The sequence below is a fragment of the Sycon ciliatum genome, chromosome 6 (genome assembly GCF_964019385.1).
Source record: "Sycon ciliatum chromosome 6, ocSycCili1.1, whole genome shotgun sequence".
NCBI classification, from domain to species: domain Eukaryota; kingdom Metazoa; phylum Porifera; class Calcarea; order Leucosolenida; family Sycettidae; genus Sycon; species Sycon ciliatum.
In genome coordinates, this window is record NC_088648.1 from 4551807 (window position 1) to 4571931 (window position 20125).

General features: G+C 49.9%; 2 protein-coding genes across 3 annotated transcripts in view; both read right to left on the minus strand.

The window, feature by feature from the left end:
• Positions 1-20125, minus strand: part of LOC135819215 (uncharacterized) — a gene marked incomplete at its 3' end in the record, with an annotated part of 105672 nt that continues 85547 nt past the window's right edge. The window contains 3 exon segments of one of the 2 annotated variants that reach the window (XM_065332379.1): positions 1-69; positions 1794-3415; positions 12664-12980. In XM_065332379.1, coding sequence (XP_065188451.1) covers positions 1821-3257 — 1437 coding nt within the window. In that variant the 5' untranslated portion in view covers positions 3258-3415; positions 12664-12980. 2 annotated transcript variants of the gene reach the window in all.
• Positions 15464-19783, minus strand: LOC135819080 (uncharacterized protein K02A2.6-like). The gene has a single exon (XM_065332233.1). It carries the CDS (start codon positions 19781-19783, stop codon positions 15464-15466), a length of 4320 nt encoding a protein of 1439 aa, XP_065188305.1.

Below are 20125 nucleotides of genomic sequence, written 5' to 3' on the forward strand. Positions count from 1 at the left end.
CAGGGTACGCGGAGTGAGATCGGGCTCGCGGTAAGCTCAGTCAGAAAGGCTTCCAGAGTGTGGACAGACCTGAAGAGAGACGTAGGTGTGGAGGACACACAATGCCACGATACACACATGCGCGCGCACACACACACACACATACACACTGACACACTGACACACACACGTAAACAAACACAAGACGCAAACAACCACAGGCAAACAATCAGACACATAACACACAAGTTGACAATGACAGTTGGGTTGATTAAACTATGACTCGGCCTGCCCCCAAGCACCAGACAGCACCAAAGCTAGTGACACACGTGCGTGTGAGAAGTTGAGTGAAATAATGTTCCATCTGGTTCCTTATTGGCCCACCAATCATGTGTGCAGCTCACGGCCACTCGAAGGAGCAATGAGCACGGGTTGACCGCACAACATGCAATGTGAGCATAATGTAGTAGATCTACCGTCAGGATTTGGTCATCTTGGCTCCACACCACACACACACACACACACCACAAACACACACACACCACACACACACACACACACGCATGTGCACACACACACACATACACACACACAAACACACACACACTTGCATACGGCCACACATGCCCGTCCCAGTAGCCATTGGCACGAGGTCAATTTAACCCTTTACGGACGGCACATACTTTTATTGATCACGGGTGATCGATAAATTCCACACTTTTCAAATAACTTCAAACTATCGTAACTTGGTCAATTTTCAGTTCTTTGGAGAGAACGAAATAAGTAGGAAGAAGAGAAAACTCTTAGCTGTCGTCTCTAACAATCGCCGAGATCACACTCATGATTCCCATAGACATCGGATCACATTGAAGCTCCTAATCAGAGGTCGGAACGCAACTCCCCTATAGTAAACACTGCACCACACAATCATGGTGAGTTTTGCCGTTGCCGCACCCCATAGCAAGTACAGTGCTGCGCAATGAAATCCAGTCGCGTCACTCAAGCTTGCACCTTGCACCAATTCTCAGCCCAGTGTTCACAGGCTGCGAAACTTAAGTGACGTGACTGGATTTCATTGAGCAGCACAGTATAATTATGACTTGTGGAGCTCAGCACTCTTGAGGGAGTAGTATAATTATGACTTGTGGAGCTCAGCACTCTTGAGGGAGTAGTATAATTATGACTTGTGGAGCTCAGCACGCTTGAGGGAGTAGTATAATTATGACTTGTGGAGCTCAGCACTCTTGAGGGAGTAGGGGTACCTACACCCTTGCCAGTGGCATTGGTCAATCGGTCCAAGCTAACACAATCACCGAGTACAACCCATCGCCGGAGGCGATGATAGCAATGCTACGGCAGAAGCCATAGCAACTTGTGCTGGGATTGCACCATTCAACAGCTTGCAAGGCTGAAGAATTGACCGTCACTATTCAGCCTGGTCTACACCATACAGCTATTCGAAGTGACTTTTTCTGGCCAGTGAATCCCTATAAATTGTTTTGTCTTTTTTGGTCTTTTTTTTCCCCGCAGACACATCACACCACATACTCCGGCATGCACTGGCTGTTGGTAACCACCCAGGAGAATGAAAGAAAAGTCAGGAAGAGTCTGAGAAAGAGAAGAAAGACGTGTGTGACCATAATCGTCGGGAATCGAACCCGCAACCTATCGATTGGAAATCGCTGCACATACCACTGCACCATATGGGACACACACACACACACACACACACACACACACACACACACACACACACACACACACACACACACACACACACACACAACACACAAACATGCCAGGCTGATTCTTACCAGTCAAGAGAGACAGTTCAGTGCTCATCATCTAGGCTCCTGCAGCTCCCAGCCCGGCGGTACTTTTGTCTGCAGACACATTTTGGTAGCGCTCTTGCCACCGCTGTGCAGTCGAAACAGCACCGACATCCACTCCTGGAAGTTTCCACCTCCGACGGCTATTAACTCGCCTCCGCCGGCTGCAATCTCGGATTCGACCATTGCACGCGCTCCATGATCTGTCAGCCCAAAATCGGTGGGTATCACTGCGTCTTTGAGTGTGGTCTGCGTGTACTCAAGGAGTTCCGCACGGTTTTTGGCGTCAATGTGCTTGTGCAGCGTGTCTGAACCGTGCTCGCCGAGATCCGTAGCCAGGAATACGCCTCGGTTTGCACCACCAGTTCTCGTGCTGACCAGCTTAGCAACGGCCTCGGCCACGGAGCGAACGCACTTCTTGAGCTGCTGCATGTTCTGCCCGAGCTTGATGGCCTTCTCCATGCGAAGGTGGACGGAGATGTACGCTGCGCTGAGGTGCTCAGCGGCAAACTCGCGCGCCTTTCCCTTGATGAATTCGGAGTGATAGAGCTCGTACGGTCGGACCTGACTCTGCATGTCGGTCGGCGTGAGGTCACTGAACTCCGCGCGCCGATCACCCTCTCCCGCCCACTCCTGTAGACTGGCGCACTGGGAATCCTTCATCAGCTCGTTCAATTTTGATATGCTGTGGAACTTTGCGGCGCTGATAACAATACCGCGAGCGGGGACGGAGTTGCCGACCGATTGCCGCGCTGCACGTCGTTTGTTCTTCAGTGCCTGCCGTTGCTCGGGTAGTAGTCGTGCCATCCTGACCAGCACGGGGCATTCGGCGTAGCCGTCGGCACTGCTTTCCGCCGCCTTGCGACACTCGGTCACGTCCTTCTTGCGGTTGCGGACGGAGCCCAGTTCCGGCCGGCTCAGCGACACGTCCTGATTCTGTATGAGCAGCACCAGGTCCCAGCCGTGCGGGCAGGCACTGAACATGTCCTGGTAGGACGCAAGCGGCACTATGCCACGCCGGCGCAGCAGGCGATTGAGCGCGCGCAGGTCAAAGTAGTGCGAGAACGCCTGTGGGGTGCTGATGTCTCTCCGCTCCATGCCGCTCAGGCGGGAGCCGTGCACAAACGGCTCCACCAGGCGACGTCCCATCTTCTTCGACAAGGTCAACAGGCGGGCAAAGTTGTTGACCGATCTGCCAATTTGCTCCGAGTACACGTCGACGAACAGTATTGGACTGCGGACGACGGCGTTGACTGAATCATCGAGCTCGTCGATATCATCCTGGACAAGCTTTCTATTAACGGCGTTGGGTAAGCGTAGGTGAGCACTGGCATCACGAGGAGGAGACAGGTTGTTTCGGCTGGTTATCAACACGAGAGCGCAGACTATCAGAGAGCCAAACACCACGATGTGTCGAGCACTCAGCGAACCACGACATACTCGCACCATAGCGTTGCAACAGGACAGCAGGCCACCAGCGCTACTGCTGCCGCTGCTGCTAGTGCGCGCCGCCAACGCCTTGTGAGCATGCGGGGCCCGCTCCACTGCCGCAGTCTCCGCCGCTGTGGAGCTGCCTGCTAGCAACACATCGTCGTCACAAGCACAGTCTGTGAGCAGCACAAGAAGAAGAAAGAGAAAGAGAAGCAGACGAGGCATGCCAAACAGCACAAGCACATGCGCACGGTCATACCCACACATGCACGCATGAACAAACAGACAGACAGAAACACACACGCATACACATCGAAAAACCAATGATAAGACAAATGGTTTCATATCCTTATTCCAACCCCCCACCCCAGATATGCTTATGTTCTTTATACACTGGGAACTGGTGATAAGAAGACCCGCTAGTTACAGTAGCACACATTCCACAGTCAAAACTCATTTCCTTTCGATCGAAATAACAAAAAAGGAATATTTTCCGCGGAATGAAATTTCGAAATGCAGTTGGCAGTAATCGAGTGCGAGCCAGTGATGCTCACAACTATTTCCTACGTGTGAAGCTGTGCAAAGGGTCCTGCAGTATATGAACGGTAAATTACCATCATCGGCCGTTTCACTTATTTCACTTGATAACCATGCCTACTCGACGCTCGTTGTGTTTCTCAGCACAATGGATGATATGCCAAAAAGCATGCAACTAGACTTGGGAGGGCGTTGCATAATAAAGTTCAAAGTTGTACGGTTATCTGTGACTAGTGCTCCTCCAGAGCTCAGGGCCTACCGTGTACACATTGTAGTATGATTTGCATGCAACTGGTGTACAATGCCCTCCCAAGTCTAGTGGCACGTTATTTAGCACATCATCTATAGTACAGCTGGTGGCAACGGGGATATGCGAACTTTACTACAGTGAAACCTCTAAAGGTGACCGCTCTGATGAGACGACCACCTGTCCGAGACCACCACTACAATTAGGGCCAAGGGATGCTACATGTACATGTATGTCGTCGGGGGGTTTTATCCCTCGCACGATAGCCCTTCCGATTACTCTCTTAGTCATACATCACACATACGCCACACTCAGAGGACAGATTATTTTCGTCTTACTCCAAGGAGAGTCTCAGGAAGAAGGCACCCAAAACAACCAGAATGCGCACGATAAGCATGCAAGCATGCGCACAACAACAAGAACATGTACGATAATCATGCAACCGGCGCAATCCGCGCGCGGTCCGCACCAACGTGCCAAAAGGGGCACACAGGTGCCAAAAGGGCAGGGACAACATGTACATGCACATGTATTTCCAGTCAAATGACCCTGCGGATAAGGAGACCACCTGTACACAGAGGCCACGTTTGTAAGGTCCATCGAGCGGCCAGCTTAGACAGGTTCCACTGTATTTTACATGCCTACTCCACGGGGGAAGAGGCAACAAGCACTCCATGAAGACAGGAAATGGGGGAGGGGGGAAGGGTATGGACTGCAAAAGCCAGTGCTGGTCAAGGAAGAAAGGGAAGGGAGGGGGGGGGGGGGGGTGAGGATGTGGGCTGCATAAGCCAGTGCTAGTGCTGGTCCAGCAGATTTCCAGCATTACTCCAGTGTACAAGCATGAGTAGATCGGACCCAGCCTCACAATGTACAACTACAAATGATTTCCTGTCCTGGCCTGCTCTCGGTACGGAATACAACCAACAGCAAAATCACCCACTATGCCGCAATCCCTTGGCCAAAGTTAAAAAAAGAAGAGGAATCTGTAAAATAGCCTTGTCTGCGCTCAGTTCACAATTGCCACTGCGGACCAGTGGCGCTCAGTTCATAATTGCCACTGTGGACCAGTGGCCCAGAAAATAGGCCGAGCATAACTACTAGACTAGGAGGCTAGCAAACCTATTGACAGATCTGCCACTTAGCTAAGGCAGGAGGGGTTACTAGCGGTTAGAGAGCATTGTTTCAAACCAGTGCATCGCTAGCCTAGCGTGCTACTACCGTTAAACCTGTGTTCGCCGGACCCTGTACCAAGCGGATTCCTGTATAGACTGTCATGTACCAAAGTGGTGTGGATCGAACGTGCACCCCTGGATTAAGCTGAATCCTGTCACATCAGGACAGTTTCCGCTGCACCACGGGCGTATGGTTAGGGCACGTTTTACTGTAGCACGGAGCTCTCTGCAAGAAACCCCGTGGCACACAAGGACACACCGTGTTTGTGATGCCATTTCTCACTCTGAAAACCACTTGTGTTCCAGATGTGCAAACATGGCAGGGAGCATGTCTTAGATATCAACAAACAGGAAATACTGATGACAACCCGAGGTTTCGAGTGTCGCATTCGGGCTCACATGCACACATCACTTAAAGGTCCACCGGCCTTACGATAGCAAAAGAGCATAAATTTTCCGTTCCGGCGGTCTTGTATTGTGATGTGAATTGCGTCTGTATTCAGCACGCTGGTCAGAACAGATTACTACTTGCCAGGGTATCCTAAACCACAATTGTTATGTTCTACCCAATGAAAACATGAGCACACGACAACACGACTGGACTTGAGTTTACTTGGTGTCGTTCTGACTTACAATACTGTGTAATCAAAGCATACAACATATCTGTAGAAAGGAAAAGGACATAATGGATACGAACGAGAGAGCTTGGAAGCTCAGGGCCCTACGCTATGCTTTTTTGCCTTGATGACCTAGACAAAAAAAAAGCATAGGGATGTTATAAATTCTTTAAAATTTCCTTTTTTTTAAGACATAACCTGGGATTCGAACCCGCACTATCGCGTGCCCTGCATGCATCCCCCGATACACTTCGCATACATACTAATTCTTCCAAGTTGTTTCACATTGTGATCTTGCATTTGAAAGCCCTATTTGAATATGCATTGTGGCCAGCCGTCTTTGATGGCACGGTACGGTAGGGGATAGGTACGGGACAGGTACGATCGAGGGTAATACGACACCGTCTCCCGTACCGTACCGTACCATCAAACACAGCTGGCCACATACAGCTGCCTGCAATATTCAAATAGGGCTTTCAAACGCAAGATAATAACATGAAACAACTTGGAAGAATGGGTATGAATGCGAAGTGTATGGGGGAATGCATGTAGGGCGATAGTGCGGGTTCGAATCCCAGGATATGCCTGAAAAAAATAGGAGAATTGAAAAATTTATAACATCCTATGCTTTTTTGCCGTCAGATACGGATAGCGCCAGGCGTGACACAAACAAACAAACACACAAACAAACAAATACCAAATTAAAGCTGTGTGGACCCTGGCTAGCGCCAGACGTTACTGATGTAACGTCTTCTGCATAGCTACGGGAATTAAGAGTAACTGTCCACCACTGTAACTAGAGACTATATTCCTTTCTACATTTATTATTGGCCCAACATCCGAGTTTCAAAATACAAAATATCACTAATTAAAATAACTGCAAAACGTGAACCTACACTACGGCTGCGCAAACCCGCCAGGAGCGACGTACGTGTAACCCACATTCACACCACACAGTACGCATTACTGGGACTGTGGTGGTGCATACACCACACCAGTCCTACCGCCAATCTCCGATGCTCTACTGCACCGCTCACGGCCACAACTGGCCTGGCCAGTGCCCAGCAGAACCATGTGTGCTCTCAATCAGTTCTCTCAATACAAATCAAACCACAGCGGGGACAAAGGTACTAAAATTTAAAAACACAGTGACACCTTTCGCACATACAGTCCTGCTCAATGAAATCCAGTCGCGCCACTCAAGTACGCGCCTTGCATCATTCTGCAGCGCAGTGTTCGCAGGTTAAGGGCTGTGCACCGCCCGGTGTGTACTTGAGTGACGCGACTGGATTTCATTGAGCAGGATTTTACCTCTTTTGCACGCACAGTTCAAGTTTCAGCTTGGCAATATACATGTACATCGCCTCCAGCACAGCAATCAGTTCTCTATCTACTCTGGTGGCTATATTTGTGTTATCATGCAGCCTGGTACCGGTGACCGGCCCAGGTAACCTTATCAAGTACCGTATTTTCCGGAGTATAAGCCGCATTGGAATAACAGCCGTACCCAGATTTTTTGTGACGAAATGCAGACATCCACCTTGTATAGCATGCTTCATTCGATCATCGTAGTAAAGGCCTTACCAACTGTGTTTTAGGTGAACTACGAGTACGAGTATTTAAAGCGTGGCTCATACTCCGGAAGATGCGGGATCCATAACTCCCAGTCCCCATCAGCTTGTGTAGCAAGTTAAATTCCGTGATCACCTTTGTGCATCACAAGTTGGCTAAGCCCCACACCTGGCCCAGCACAAGCCGGCATACTAAGGGCCGGGTTCCACTGCGGCTCCGCTGCACCGCCGCTCGTCACAAGCCGGCATACTAAAGAATGCACAACAGTGGTACGACAAACGGGGCGTAACCCACAGTGCATTTGAAGTGGTTCCCCGGCTACCAAGATTCAACATGCCTAATATCACCCCCCCCCCCCCCCCCCCCCGCACGGTATGCTGGGCAGCAGACAAGCACAGTAGCAAGCCCTGATTTGCGTCTAAATCGAATGGAGTTTCCTGGTGTTTGAGCATGCCATGAACCAATCCTAAGCTACAATTGTGTTTCTCAACACAATTGTATAGCCAGTGGTAACGAGGACGTGCACACTTTACTTGTACTTGCATGAACCAGTCGGCCTACAGCCTAGCAAAACATGACACACCCACTGCCGAGGGGCAGGTACATTTGTCCGAACAGACACACATTCAAAGTGTCTTGTCTAGCCACGTTCGCATGACATGGTTGCGGTGGTGGTGGCAGCCAGTACTGATTGCCAGGATTGGCTGAGTCATGACGTGGATAAGAGGTCCGGTATCCAGTGCATAGAACACTGACACTGGTACATACATATACCCGTGTAATGTTGGGTATTACAGCCGGACCTTTCCCTGTGGAAGCCGATGTCAGCGCTAGGCTTCTATTCAAGTCAGGCTTCTATTCGAACCGGGTATTTCTGTGTATGTCAACACTAAAACCAGGCATATATGCCACCAGTGTATCTTGAAAATCAGGCTTGTATTCAAAACAATTGGCTTCCATACGAGACAGGCTTTAATACAAGCCACTACAGTGTGCAGGACCAGTCCAGGGGCTCCAAACCTCGCCTCTACTCACCGCAGTCATACAAATTCAATCACCCGGCAGGCAAGTTCCCTGCACTGATGTTACAAACCTGACTGTTAAAAACGTAACTGTCTTGACATCATCACTTTCCAATAGCTAAAGTTAGCTGTATCGGTCCTCCGACAACCGTGGACTTAGTCGACCGAGCATCACGGCAGACAAGTACGTCTAAGCCGCTGGTTTTGCTCATGAGGATTGTTTGTGTACACGAGGGAAAATATTTCGTACGACTGAATTACACCCAACACACCAAGCACACATGTGCCCGCACACACTCCAGCATTGCTATAATGTCCAGACAGTCTGTATTTTGCCCTTTCTGAAAAGGCTCACGGCTCTCTCATGAGACCCAGCCAAAGTGAGTTTTCCGCATCGATAGGAACGCCACTACACTCAGGATAAAAGCACAGATGCTGCTCCTAAAGCGGTGGGAGGTGAGTAGATAATATTCACCGCAAAGTGGTCGAACACCGAAATCTCTGTCTCCCTAGTGCCAGGCCCCACCTGTATACCTTATTCTCTTTTTCGACTATACAAAACTCACTTCCATTCTCTGTTATGATCTTAGGCAACTGCAGCTGTTTAGTTATTCTCCTTCAAACAAATACCTGCCCCCCCCCCATGGCAACACGATATAAGGTTTGAAAGATAGCGGCTAGGGGTGAAACGAAGGTCTCAATTTGCCAAACGAACCTTTTCCATCAAAACGAACAAAGATGTCGAAGGTCGAAGGATTCTTTTACCAGTTCACAGTTCCTGTTGAAGCAAACTCTGTGCATGTGCTCTCAGGCTACAAAGTACATGACTGTGCACATATTTGCTATGCAGTCACCACAATTGGCACGCCCATAGCCTTTGCACTGCGCAGTTTGCACCCCAAACTGCCCAAGACCACTTCTGCACACCGTGGCCGGGAATGGCCACGCTCAAGCGCAGTCCGTGGCCTACTATGGACTTGCAGTGGCACCTACCTGGAGCCAAGTGGAAACAAAACTAGTCGACTGTACAAACTACGGTACAGTAAACGTGTATACAGGGAAGATCAGTGCATGTGTGTGCAGAAATCATGTGTCGACCTTCTTTTGAATTGAAAACGAAGGTTTGTTTCAAATGAAAACGAAGGTTTGTTTCAAATGAAAACGAAGGTTCTTCGAACCTTTGACACATTCGTTTCACCCCTAATAGTGGCACAACGAGTCACAAGTCAACAAAAGGTGTGCATTTGTAATAACAACTTTTGGGTCTAATAGGATCCACACAGAGCATTGCGAAGTGCTGTATGTGGTGGGTAAGCCCCTATTGTTACATGCTGTTGTGCACTCTTCCTCTGCCAACATGCAGCAGTGGGTCCCCGGCCGGGAGAGCCTAGGTCAGTCAGTACCAGTTGTGTGCTGCCGACGATCAATGGCTTGCTGGGCCAAAAACGACAGCACAATAGCGATGTAGGATACAGCGACCCTGACCCAAGAGCCAGGGAAGTTAGGGAGCAAGAACATCATAATTTGCGTGAGACTCAATTAGACAGAGTTCTTTGCATCCGTAGGAACGCCACAACCCTCTAGGATCAAAGCGCAGATCCAGCTCCTAAAAAAGCGGTGGGTGGTGAGTAGATCAGACCCAACGCCACCAAATGGAGAAAGACCGAAAATCTATTCCCTGCATCCATGTTTCCCCGTGCCAGGCCAAACGTTTCCAATAAATTGTGGGGAGCTAGGGAGCAAAGCTTATATCATTAATTTTCACAATGCACTTGTCCATGTCATCTTGTTGGATGATATCACTCCCTGGTCCTGATCTTCTCCAGGTTAAAACAAACTATCCACAGGTGGATTTCCGAACTCCATGCACATGTGAACTCTGGTTTAGGTTCCCGGTGCCACGAACATGAAATCCGTACACAAAATTAATAGACTCGGTTTTAAAAAACATACGAGAGTTGAGTTTTCTTTCCCTGTTGATCTGTGTATGCGCGTGCGTGTGTGTGTGTGTGCACACGTGTGCATGCACAAAAAAAACAAAAATGTACTACTCCCTCTTTGTAATTATACCACTGTGTATACGGCCACAACAGTGAAGCTTCAAATTGCTTCCTGCCGCATTGGAAGACAAGCTCTTTACAAACGCAACGGCGCATCCAGACCTAAAGCGAGACTTCAAACTGCTCGCATGGGCTATGACCGGTGATTGTGCCTGTACAAACTCCGCTACCCCATATCAGCACCGGACGTACGTGTATAACCGTGAGAGTTGTAGCACAAATGTGGCTTCATTCTATGCCCTGTAGTTCTTGCTAGGTCTTCCATTCGTATAATTGTTTAACGATGCATTTCTGTGCATTAAAGTGATATACCCACCAGCAAAACAAGTTCCTGTTTCGACTATGTCGCAATTGAAATCACGAAGTGCGAGATCTTCTTTCTGAGGGCCCTCGCTGTGAGTGCCCATCTGCGCCATTGTTGTGATCGCACACAGACAGACAGAAACACACTAACTGCCACGCACTACATGCATGGCCGTGTACAGGACAGCATCCGCTTACACAAAACTCTCCACGGGATGTATACGCTAGTCTGGAATACGTACTGGATATCCAGGACACGTGTCTTCATACGACATATAGGGGTTTAGTCAAGTGTGGGCTGCTTTAAAGGGGATGCAGTGCTTTTAGGCTCTGTGTGCCCAAAGTAAGCCAAGCACAGCAGTGCGACACAGTTTTGAGGACACTCCTGTCGTAACCCACCTCGGCCCCAGGCATGCCAGGCACCAGATAGCCTACGCCACTGAAGTCACATGACCACAATGCCCAGCTACAGCAAATGCCCGGTGTGCATGCAGTGTGCATATGTGACGCATACTGGCAAGCTGATCCTGATCGGTGGTGATATGTGGTAACTGGGCAGCTCATCACTAAAGTTGTGGACCCGGGTTACCCCTGCTGTAGCCTGTTACGTCTAGCATAGCTGCGGGAATAACTTCTCTTTCGTCTCCCCAAGGCTGGGGAATAAGCAATAAGAACTCAGGGGACGTGTAACTGGAAACAGGAAGGTACAGCACAGGTGTGTGTGTGTGTGTGTGTGTGTGTGTGTGTGTGTGTGTGTGTGTGTGTGTGTGTGTGTGTGTGCGTGTGTGTGTGCCAGCCGTGTGGTGTAGACCAGGTTAAAATTAGTGGCGGTCAATTCATCAGCCTTGCAAGCTGTTGAATGGCGTAATCCCAGCACAAGTTGCTATGTCTAACATGGTTTGTTCCTATCATCGCTTCAGTCAGGAGTAGGAGTAGGAGTGTGCGCGCGCATATGTTGTGTATGTGTGTGCGCGCGCACGTACGCACGCACCCATGGGTATGTGTGCATGCATTAGCGTGTGCATATGCGAGTGCGTGTTTACGGTTCCGCCGTTCCCCATCTAATATGTGTACGCGGCGTTCCTTTATTTCTACTCAATTTTAAAATTACTCAATTTGGAGTCCATGACATGAGATACAAGTGGGACAACATACGTACGCACACCACCTAACACAGATACATTTATACAAAAAAAATGTTTCTTCTCTTTTCTTTTCCTCATCTCTTTCTTGGCTTTAACATTTTTTTGGTCGATATCTTGGAACTAGACAAACTTGCCATTTGGTTCATCGACCTTACACCAACCAAGCAACGAAACTCTGGGCCACAACAGCAGCAATAGTATAGTTGTAGTACTCCTTGCGCTGCTACGGAACGGCTCGTCATCACGAACGACGACGCCGCGGCTGACCTAGGACTCGGAGGAAATACCATGGGCTATACAGTAGAGTAGACGGTACAACACACTCCCGCACCACCGATCCAGGATTCGCAGCGGCACTTCTTTAGCTGCTTCGCTGGGAGCAATTTCACAGTCAAATCTCGACACCGTAGAACAGGAACTGCACCTAGGTCAGATGCTTACTGGAACACAGTGCCACGCGGCGCGTTGACATTAATTTTCACAACGGACAGACTGCCTTGGTAATATCCAGCCCGCGGGGTAGACTACCTCGTGGTGAAAAAACAAACAAACAAATCGCCAGTCGATGCTGTGTAACAATATCGACTAGACTGCATAGCTAGTTTATTGATACACAGAGGGTTCCTAAATCGATTGGAACGGAACACGCGCCTCTCAATCTCTTCCATGAAACACAACAGACGCACAAAATATTTTTGTCCAACTCATTGAGTAGCACAACGCGTCTGCCACATTGTCGCTGCACTTACCCAGTACTAGTAGTAGTAGTAGTAGTAGCTAACCGACCACACACCTCCATTCCTCTGCCCATCAGCAACAACATTCACAGAAATCTCCTCGACAGCTGCACCAGGCCAGCGGGTTCCCACTCCCAGCCTTACCTAGCCAGCACTCTGAGATTTTCTGCAACACATGGATGTTGTGACCATACCCTGCTCAACGTTCAGAAAGACTGCCAGCGAAGCCGCCGCAGCAGCAGCGATCTAGCCTGTTCGCTGCAACGAAGTGTCAGCTTGACGCGGAAAAGCTGCTGCTGCAAGTGATGATGATCTTGTGCGAACCACGTCGGGTCGGTAGACTCACTGACACTCAGTACCCGATCGGTGTTATTCACGCAACAGCATACTGCATTCATGATCACCGTGTGGGTAAAAGCTGGTGTACATGCAAAATCTGCGTTCACAGCGTCAGACTCGACATACTCAAACCAGTCAAACTCAAAGGCTGTTGCTCGCGTTCTCACTGACAGCTACTTCTCACCCGGTCGGCACCAGGATGACAAAGCGGATCTCGTGTTAGGTTTGGCAGGTACAGGGATACCTGGGTACCGCTCGACTATCCGCATTCTACATGACTTGTCATGTCAGTCTTTGTACTACTTTTGTAGTACGATTGTGTTATTTTTCATGATTTTTATTTGGACAGTGCAGTGTACATCAATCGTCGTGTGGCAGATGTGGCACGAACTGTACAACAATGCCAATGCCACAAAGTAACAAAGGCTGAAGATTGCAGAGCGGCATCAACGTGCATACAACAAGCACAGCTGTCGCAATCGCGCAGCTTGACTCGTTGAGCCGCTGGGTGTGTGATGAGTGCACTGGCAGGATCTAGGAATCAATCAGGTCTTGTCTCGCGCAGTGCCGCGCGCCGCCATGGCCTGGGCTACATCAGTACATGTCAAGTGTCACACTAGACTATGACTGTACAGTCCATTCAGAAAAAAAATGAACTTCTAGCTTTTGGTCATAAATGGGTCAAACGTTGAGTTTTTTTAGAATTTTTTTCTGCAATCCCATATGGAATCCTCTTCCAATTATGTTTCTGAAGTTTTTTTGTCCAAAAAGCAAGCCATAGCAAGAATAGGATTTCGGCCAGGTTTTGCCCCAAAAGCACTGAACTGGGAAAAACCATCAAAATCCAGGCCGTTTGACCCCGCCTGCAACAGTGCATTCTGCGGTTCGAACCCCAGTTCAGGCACCCTTTTTGGACCCTTTTTCAAATTTCAAAGTTCGCAGCACTGCACTGTGTACGATGAAATCACGAAAAATTGCCAAATACGGGAGCTCGCCAGAGCCAGGACCCATCTTTTTATGAATGGACTGTAGTCTACAACACGTAGATCTACAATGTATTTGTAGGGAAGATGAAGGTCACTATGTACATGTGGAATAATTACTTACAAGTACATACACGTATACATGATGATTGTATCTCATCACTTGAAAACACCGTCATTCCGGCAACAGGCTCTCAGCTGCACCAAATAAATAATAACTTTGCCAATATTTCGCCCACTGGGCATCATCAGGGCATTGCCTGTTGCTGGAATGGCGGTGTTTTCAAGTGCAAGAAATACGCTGCAATGGAGTTTAGGAATTCTGAAGAAACGTATTATCTCATCTGTCCAATTCCTACCATTTCAGCTGCCATAATCATGCCCGGACCTGGAGTGGAGGATGTGCCATCAATGATGGCACATCAGTGGCATCATGTGGCACTGACAGCACAGCTGCATCTGCGCAGGTTGTGACGTCACTCACCGGCTAATCACTGAGCTAGGGAGGCGCTAGGCTAGGCAGGGACACACAATACGACTCTAATTTCTCTAAAAATAAAACCGGGATGGGAATTCCGGAACCGCGACTCTGATGATCTATGCGTATCCACAGGACGGAAAGGCAAACACCAGAGCTACAACAAATGTACAGCGCCGGGATGGGCAGTGGGCACTGCGGCTGGGCCTGGTCAGGTTCCGATCATGACACCAGAACTCGTCACTAGAGCTGTCACAGTACATGTACACTGTTTGGTATTGTTGTTGAACTCCTATTTTTAGTTCGCATCACAAACAGGTAACCATGCCTTCTTGCATGAGTCCGACTAAGAAGAAAACATTATGCAAGAAACGGAATGGAACGATTGTCAACTAGCAGAGGATGTTACGATGATAAGTAACGAAACACTGGTCTAGACTATTACTATTAGTAGACTGAACGGTTCATTATGATTGTAGTAAGCAAAGTAAACTTGGCACGTCCGCGTTACAAGCGGCTATGCGTTGAGAAACACAACCAGCTTAGGAAGTAAATAAAATAGTTTCGCTCGTGCCAGGCCACCACCATGCCTGTATCACCAGGGTGGCAGATGCAGAGCCTACAATGCTACATGTAAATAATGGCGAGAGTGAGGTGGTAACCATGGTAACTCTCATAACCAATGCCCAACAAGGGGGCGATGTGCAGTACTAGTTCATGATCATGAAGTTAGGAATGTAATAGTTGATACGTTACTATTTATTCGTGAAGACTTGGGAACAGAAACAAAACATGTCATGAGAAAGAACAACAGGAAAAAGAAGCACACTCAACTAATCCGTGTGTGTGCGTGCATGCAGTACAACTATGACGTAATGAATATAGATACACATCACGCCCCTTCGAGATGTTGCGAAACCTGTGACAGCAACATCTATCATAAATAAAACAAAATGAAGAATGAAAACAACAAAGCAGAGACAGCAGAAATTGACATTAGTGATCAAGAGTGTCAATCATAGGACTGTCCATGATGCGAACCAATGTTTAAACGCTGGGGTGGCTTGCGCTGACGTGCGCTGCGGCGGGACGGCGGCGGCGGGGAAGAGGCGTCAGCAGCAGCCGGTTGGACAACAAGCGGTGCAGGCACAAGTGGGCGATACGGACGCAGGAATCTGCGGTTCCGCCAATAAATGCGACCACTCGGCAACTTCACTAGGTAGTCCCGATGATTACCGACAGCAACAATGACCCCACGAATAGACCACTGCTTGGTGCGCGGATGCTGAACATCCACGTGGGTGCCGAGGCGGAGCTGCGGCAACGAGCGACGAGTTGACGACTTGTCTGTGACGGAATCGTCGGATGGCATGGCAGTCTCATCACGTGTCGTCGCTTTGGAGAGCCAGGATGAATCAAACTCTTTCCAATGTGCAATGACGAATGACTGGAGAGAGCGGCCATATAGGAGCTCAGCGGGGCTCTGACCAGAGGAGCCAGGTGTGTTTCGCCATTCCAGTAGCCCTCGGCGGAAGTCATCTGTGTCAAGATTGCCATTCACGGTTGTCTTGGTGATAAGACGCTTCATGGCTTTGACAGCAGCTTCGGCGTGCCCATTACTCTGCGGGTAGTGGGGAGAGGACATGACATGGTTTACCTGCCAGCGCTTACAAAACTCAGCAAACTTATGCGAGGAGAACTGGGGACCACCATCTGTACACAGCACAGCAGGAACACCAACATCAGAGAACCAGCGACGGAATGCGAGTATCACGTCATGCGATGAGGTGGTGCGGCCAGTACGCGCGACACAGGGCCAACCGGTCAAACGATCTGCATACACAAGAAAGTCGTGACCTTGACAAGTGAACAAATCGGCAGATGCACATTCAAACGGGAGTGTTGGGGTTCGGTCGTTCAGCAGGGGCTCAGCTGGCTGGGACGACTGGTGTTCGCGGCAAGCAGGACAAGAACGAACGAGTGTATCAATGTCCTTGGTGATACCGGACCAGTATACAAGCTGACGCGCACGAGACTTAGTACGCACTAGGCCTTGGTGTGAAGCGTGGAGGTTGTGCAATACCTGAGCACGCAATGATTCAGGAACAACAATGCGGTTGCCCTTCAACACAATGCCATGGTCGACGGAGAGATGCTCACGTCCATTCCAGTACGCACGTAACGGAGCAGGCAACTTCTGCTGGCGATCAGGGAATCCAGTCAAGATACACTCAATCAATGACTGGTACATGGCATCTGCAGCTGCAGCTTCGCGCAGCTCTGCAACCTTGAGATTCGCATTCGGCTCAGTGTCCGAGTGCACCATGCAGATCTGAATGCTGCGGCAATGAAGCGACGGGGCTTCACCAAGCTCATCAGTGGTGGAAGGAATGCCAACAGGATTCCGGGACAGCGCATCGGCGAAGGCATTTTCAGAACCTTTTCGCCAAGATGCCTGCAGCTGATAGGCTTGGAGCTTGAGGCGTAATCGTAGAAGACGCGGGTTCTCGATCTGATCCAACGAATATGAGTTGATTATCGGAATCAGGGGCTTGTGGTCGGTGACGACTTCAAATGGCGCACCAGACAGGTAGATGCGGCATTTGCGCACGGCCCATACTACAGCGAGCATTTCCAACTCGATGACAGCATAACGTGTTTCAGCATCAGACAGGTAGCGGGATCCACACTGAATAATACGCCACTGATCATTCTGCTTTTGCCAAAGCACGAATCCGAGACCTCTTAGAGCGGATGCATCGGTTTCAAGCCGGAGGTCTTGACCAACTTGATAGAAAGCGAGAACCGGAGGGGACAAGAGAGCTTCCTGCGTCCGTTCAAACGCTGCAGTGTGGCTAGCGTCCCACATGAACTCACGGGAGGTCTTGAGCAGGCCACGCAGAGGATTGGTCAACTCGGCTAGATGTGGAGTGAACTCGCCACATTGGTTCACTAGACCGAGGAACGAACGGAGATCGGTTCTGTTGGCGGGTACTGGAAACTGGCGAATACCGGACGTCTTATCATCGTCGACGACCCAGCCATCAGGCGTGACGTTGTAGCCGCAGAAATGGATACGTTGCGTACCGAACACAAACTTGGCGGGGCTGAACGTGATACCATGCTCCCTGGCGCAGAGCAGAATCTCGCGCACGTGGCTGACATGCGACAGAAAGTCGTCGTCGTACGCTAGGCAATCATCGACTACCTTGCCGAGACGCGGGATGGCAGAGAACGCAGCATCAGTGCGCCGGTTGAACTCATCCCCAGCAGATATTAGACCCTGCGGGTTCCGTAGATAACGATATCTGCCGTACGGGGTGATAAACGTGGTGAATTCCTGAGCAGTGTCACTGAGAGGAATCTGCCAGTAGCCGTGCCTTGCATCGAGCTTCGTAAAGAACTTAGCAGAGCCAACTCCAGAGACAACGTCACGTGCCGTATGTACGGGATGCGCGGGACGACGGACTTGGTCGTTCAGCCGCTTGAAGTCAACTGTGAGGCGCTTCTCAGTGCTGCCCTTCTTGTCTACTATGACAATCGGATGGCACCATTCACTGGGCTCCGTCACTGGTTCAATAATCCCGTCGCTGACCATGCCGTCGAGCTGAGTCTTGATCTGGTCACGGAATGCATACGGTATTGGTCGAGCAGTGTGCACACAGGAAGGCTTAGAATCATGCTGTAGCTCAATTTCCATTGGCGGACCTTCCATTGGCTTCAGACCGGAATCCGAGAAAACGTCAGCGAACTCTTGCAGGAGCTGCTCACGTGTCCGCGCTAACTCAGCATCACTAGGATGAGCGCATGACGAAACAGCTGCACAGATCTTGGGTGAAGATGCACCCTCGTGTTCAGCGGTGAATTGGACTGGCCAATCAGGTGGGAGAAACTTCAGCGCACGCAATGAGGTATGAGAGAGCAGGGCATCGTGTAGACCCTTGTACACATGGATGACGGTTTCATGCTGCGTCTCACCGACTCGTAGAGTCGCACATATTTTGCCCAGGTTGCGTAGCGGCTCACCGGTCACAGCCTGCACACAGTCGTGGTCGTCATCTAAGTTCTCGACGAACCCACCGATCTGCGTGAGGTGCTCCTCGCCAATGGCATCAACGTCACTGCCTGTGTCTGGTGTCCAGGACAGTTGGGATGGCTGATCCTCTGTTTGCAGCATGGTCGAAACAGGTACTGTGCGACGGTCCACGCGAGACGCACGCTGTAGCTTCAGCTGTCCAAGCTTGGCAGCAGAGCTAGTCTTCGGCTGTTTCTGGCCCTTGCACATTCGCTGAAAATGCCCAATGCCGTGACAGGAGTTGCACTTCTTGCCCTTGGCAGGACATACAGATTTCGTGTGGTCAGAACGACCACAATTTGGACAAGTGGACTTGGCCACACTTGATGTCTCACTTGGCTTAGAGTCAGCTGGCTTGTGACGTTTCTGCTGCTTGTACGCCGACTGCTTGGCAGCACTTGCCTGGAGGCCAGGACTGGGCATGTGTGCCTTGGTGTGGTATGCTGCTTCCTCCGTCCGACAGAGGGTGACAGCCTGGTCGAGCGTGAGACCATGAGTTGCGAGCAACTTGTGTCGCGTCTCATCGTTCCGCACACCAATGACGACGCGGTCGCGCAGAGATTCCTCCTTGAGGGTACGGCCGAGGCCTTTGCACTGCGCACAGCAGCGAGCATCACACGTTCCACATAGGCTGTGTGACAAGAAGTCGCATGCACTTTGTAGTTCACACAGGGCTGTGTAAAACGCATCAAATGATTCTCCAGCTTGCTGGACACGCTGGTAAAACTCTATGCGGTCCAACAGTGGATTACGCTGCCGTCTGATATACGCCTGAATGCGCTCCAGCATCAGGTCGACGTCAGCTGAAGCTGGTATGCAGATAATATCCTCTCGGATAAAACGTCGCAGCTCCTCATCGAAACACTGACGGAGTGTTGCCACTCTGGCCTCACGAGCCTGGCTGGCCAAATGCTGGCAAACACTAAAATCTCTCCAGCTTTCAACGAAGGAGTGAAAATCAGCCAGCGTCGCAGACGACAATAAGTGTGGGCAGGAAACACTGTTCACTGGCCGTGGTGCTGAGGTCTGCGAGGTGGACTGAGCTGGTGCTGAGGGCTGCGGAGTGAACTGAGGCTGCGATGGTGATAGCGACCTGCTCTGAACATTCTTGAACAGATCTTGCATCGCCTTATCACGAGCCTCAGCTGCACGCATCTGCTGCTCCATAAATTTCATCAGGACACCCATTTGAGATTCCTGCTGTCGCTCGGTCGCGGAGGACAGGTCAAATCCGGTATCGTCCTGTGATTGTTCCATTACGATTAGTCACTCGTCCACGAGTACGAACAAATACACTACTAAAATAATTCAACTGAGACAGAGTTTCGATCGCGGAAACTACTACTTCATACGGAAAAAACAACTGGGCCCGTGCAAACACTACAAGGCGCGGACACAAGGCACGGACACAGGAAAGAACAAGTTCACTGCGCCATGATACGTTACTATTTATTCGTGAAGACTTGGGAACAGAAACAAAACATGTCATGAGAAAGAACAACAGGAAAAAGAAGCACACTCAACTAATCCGTGTGTGTGCGTGCATGCAGTACAACTATGACGTAATGAATATAGATACACATCAATAGTATAGTAGTT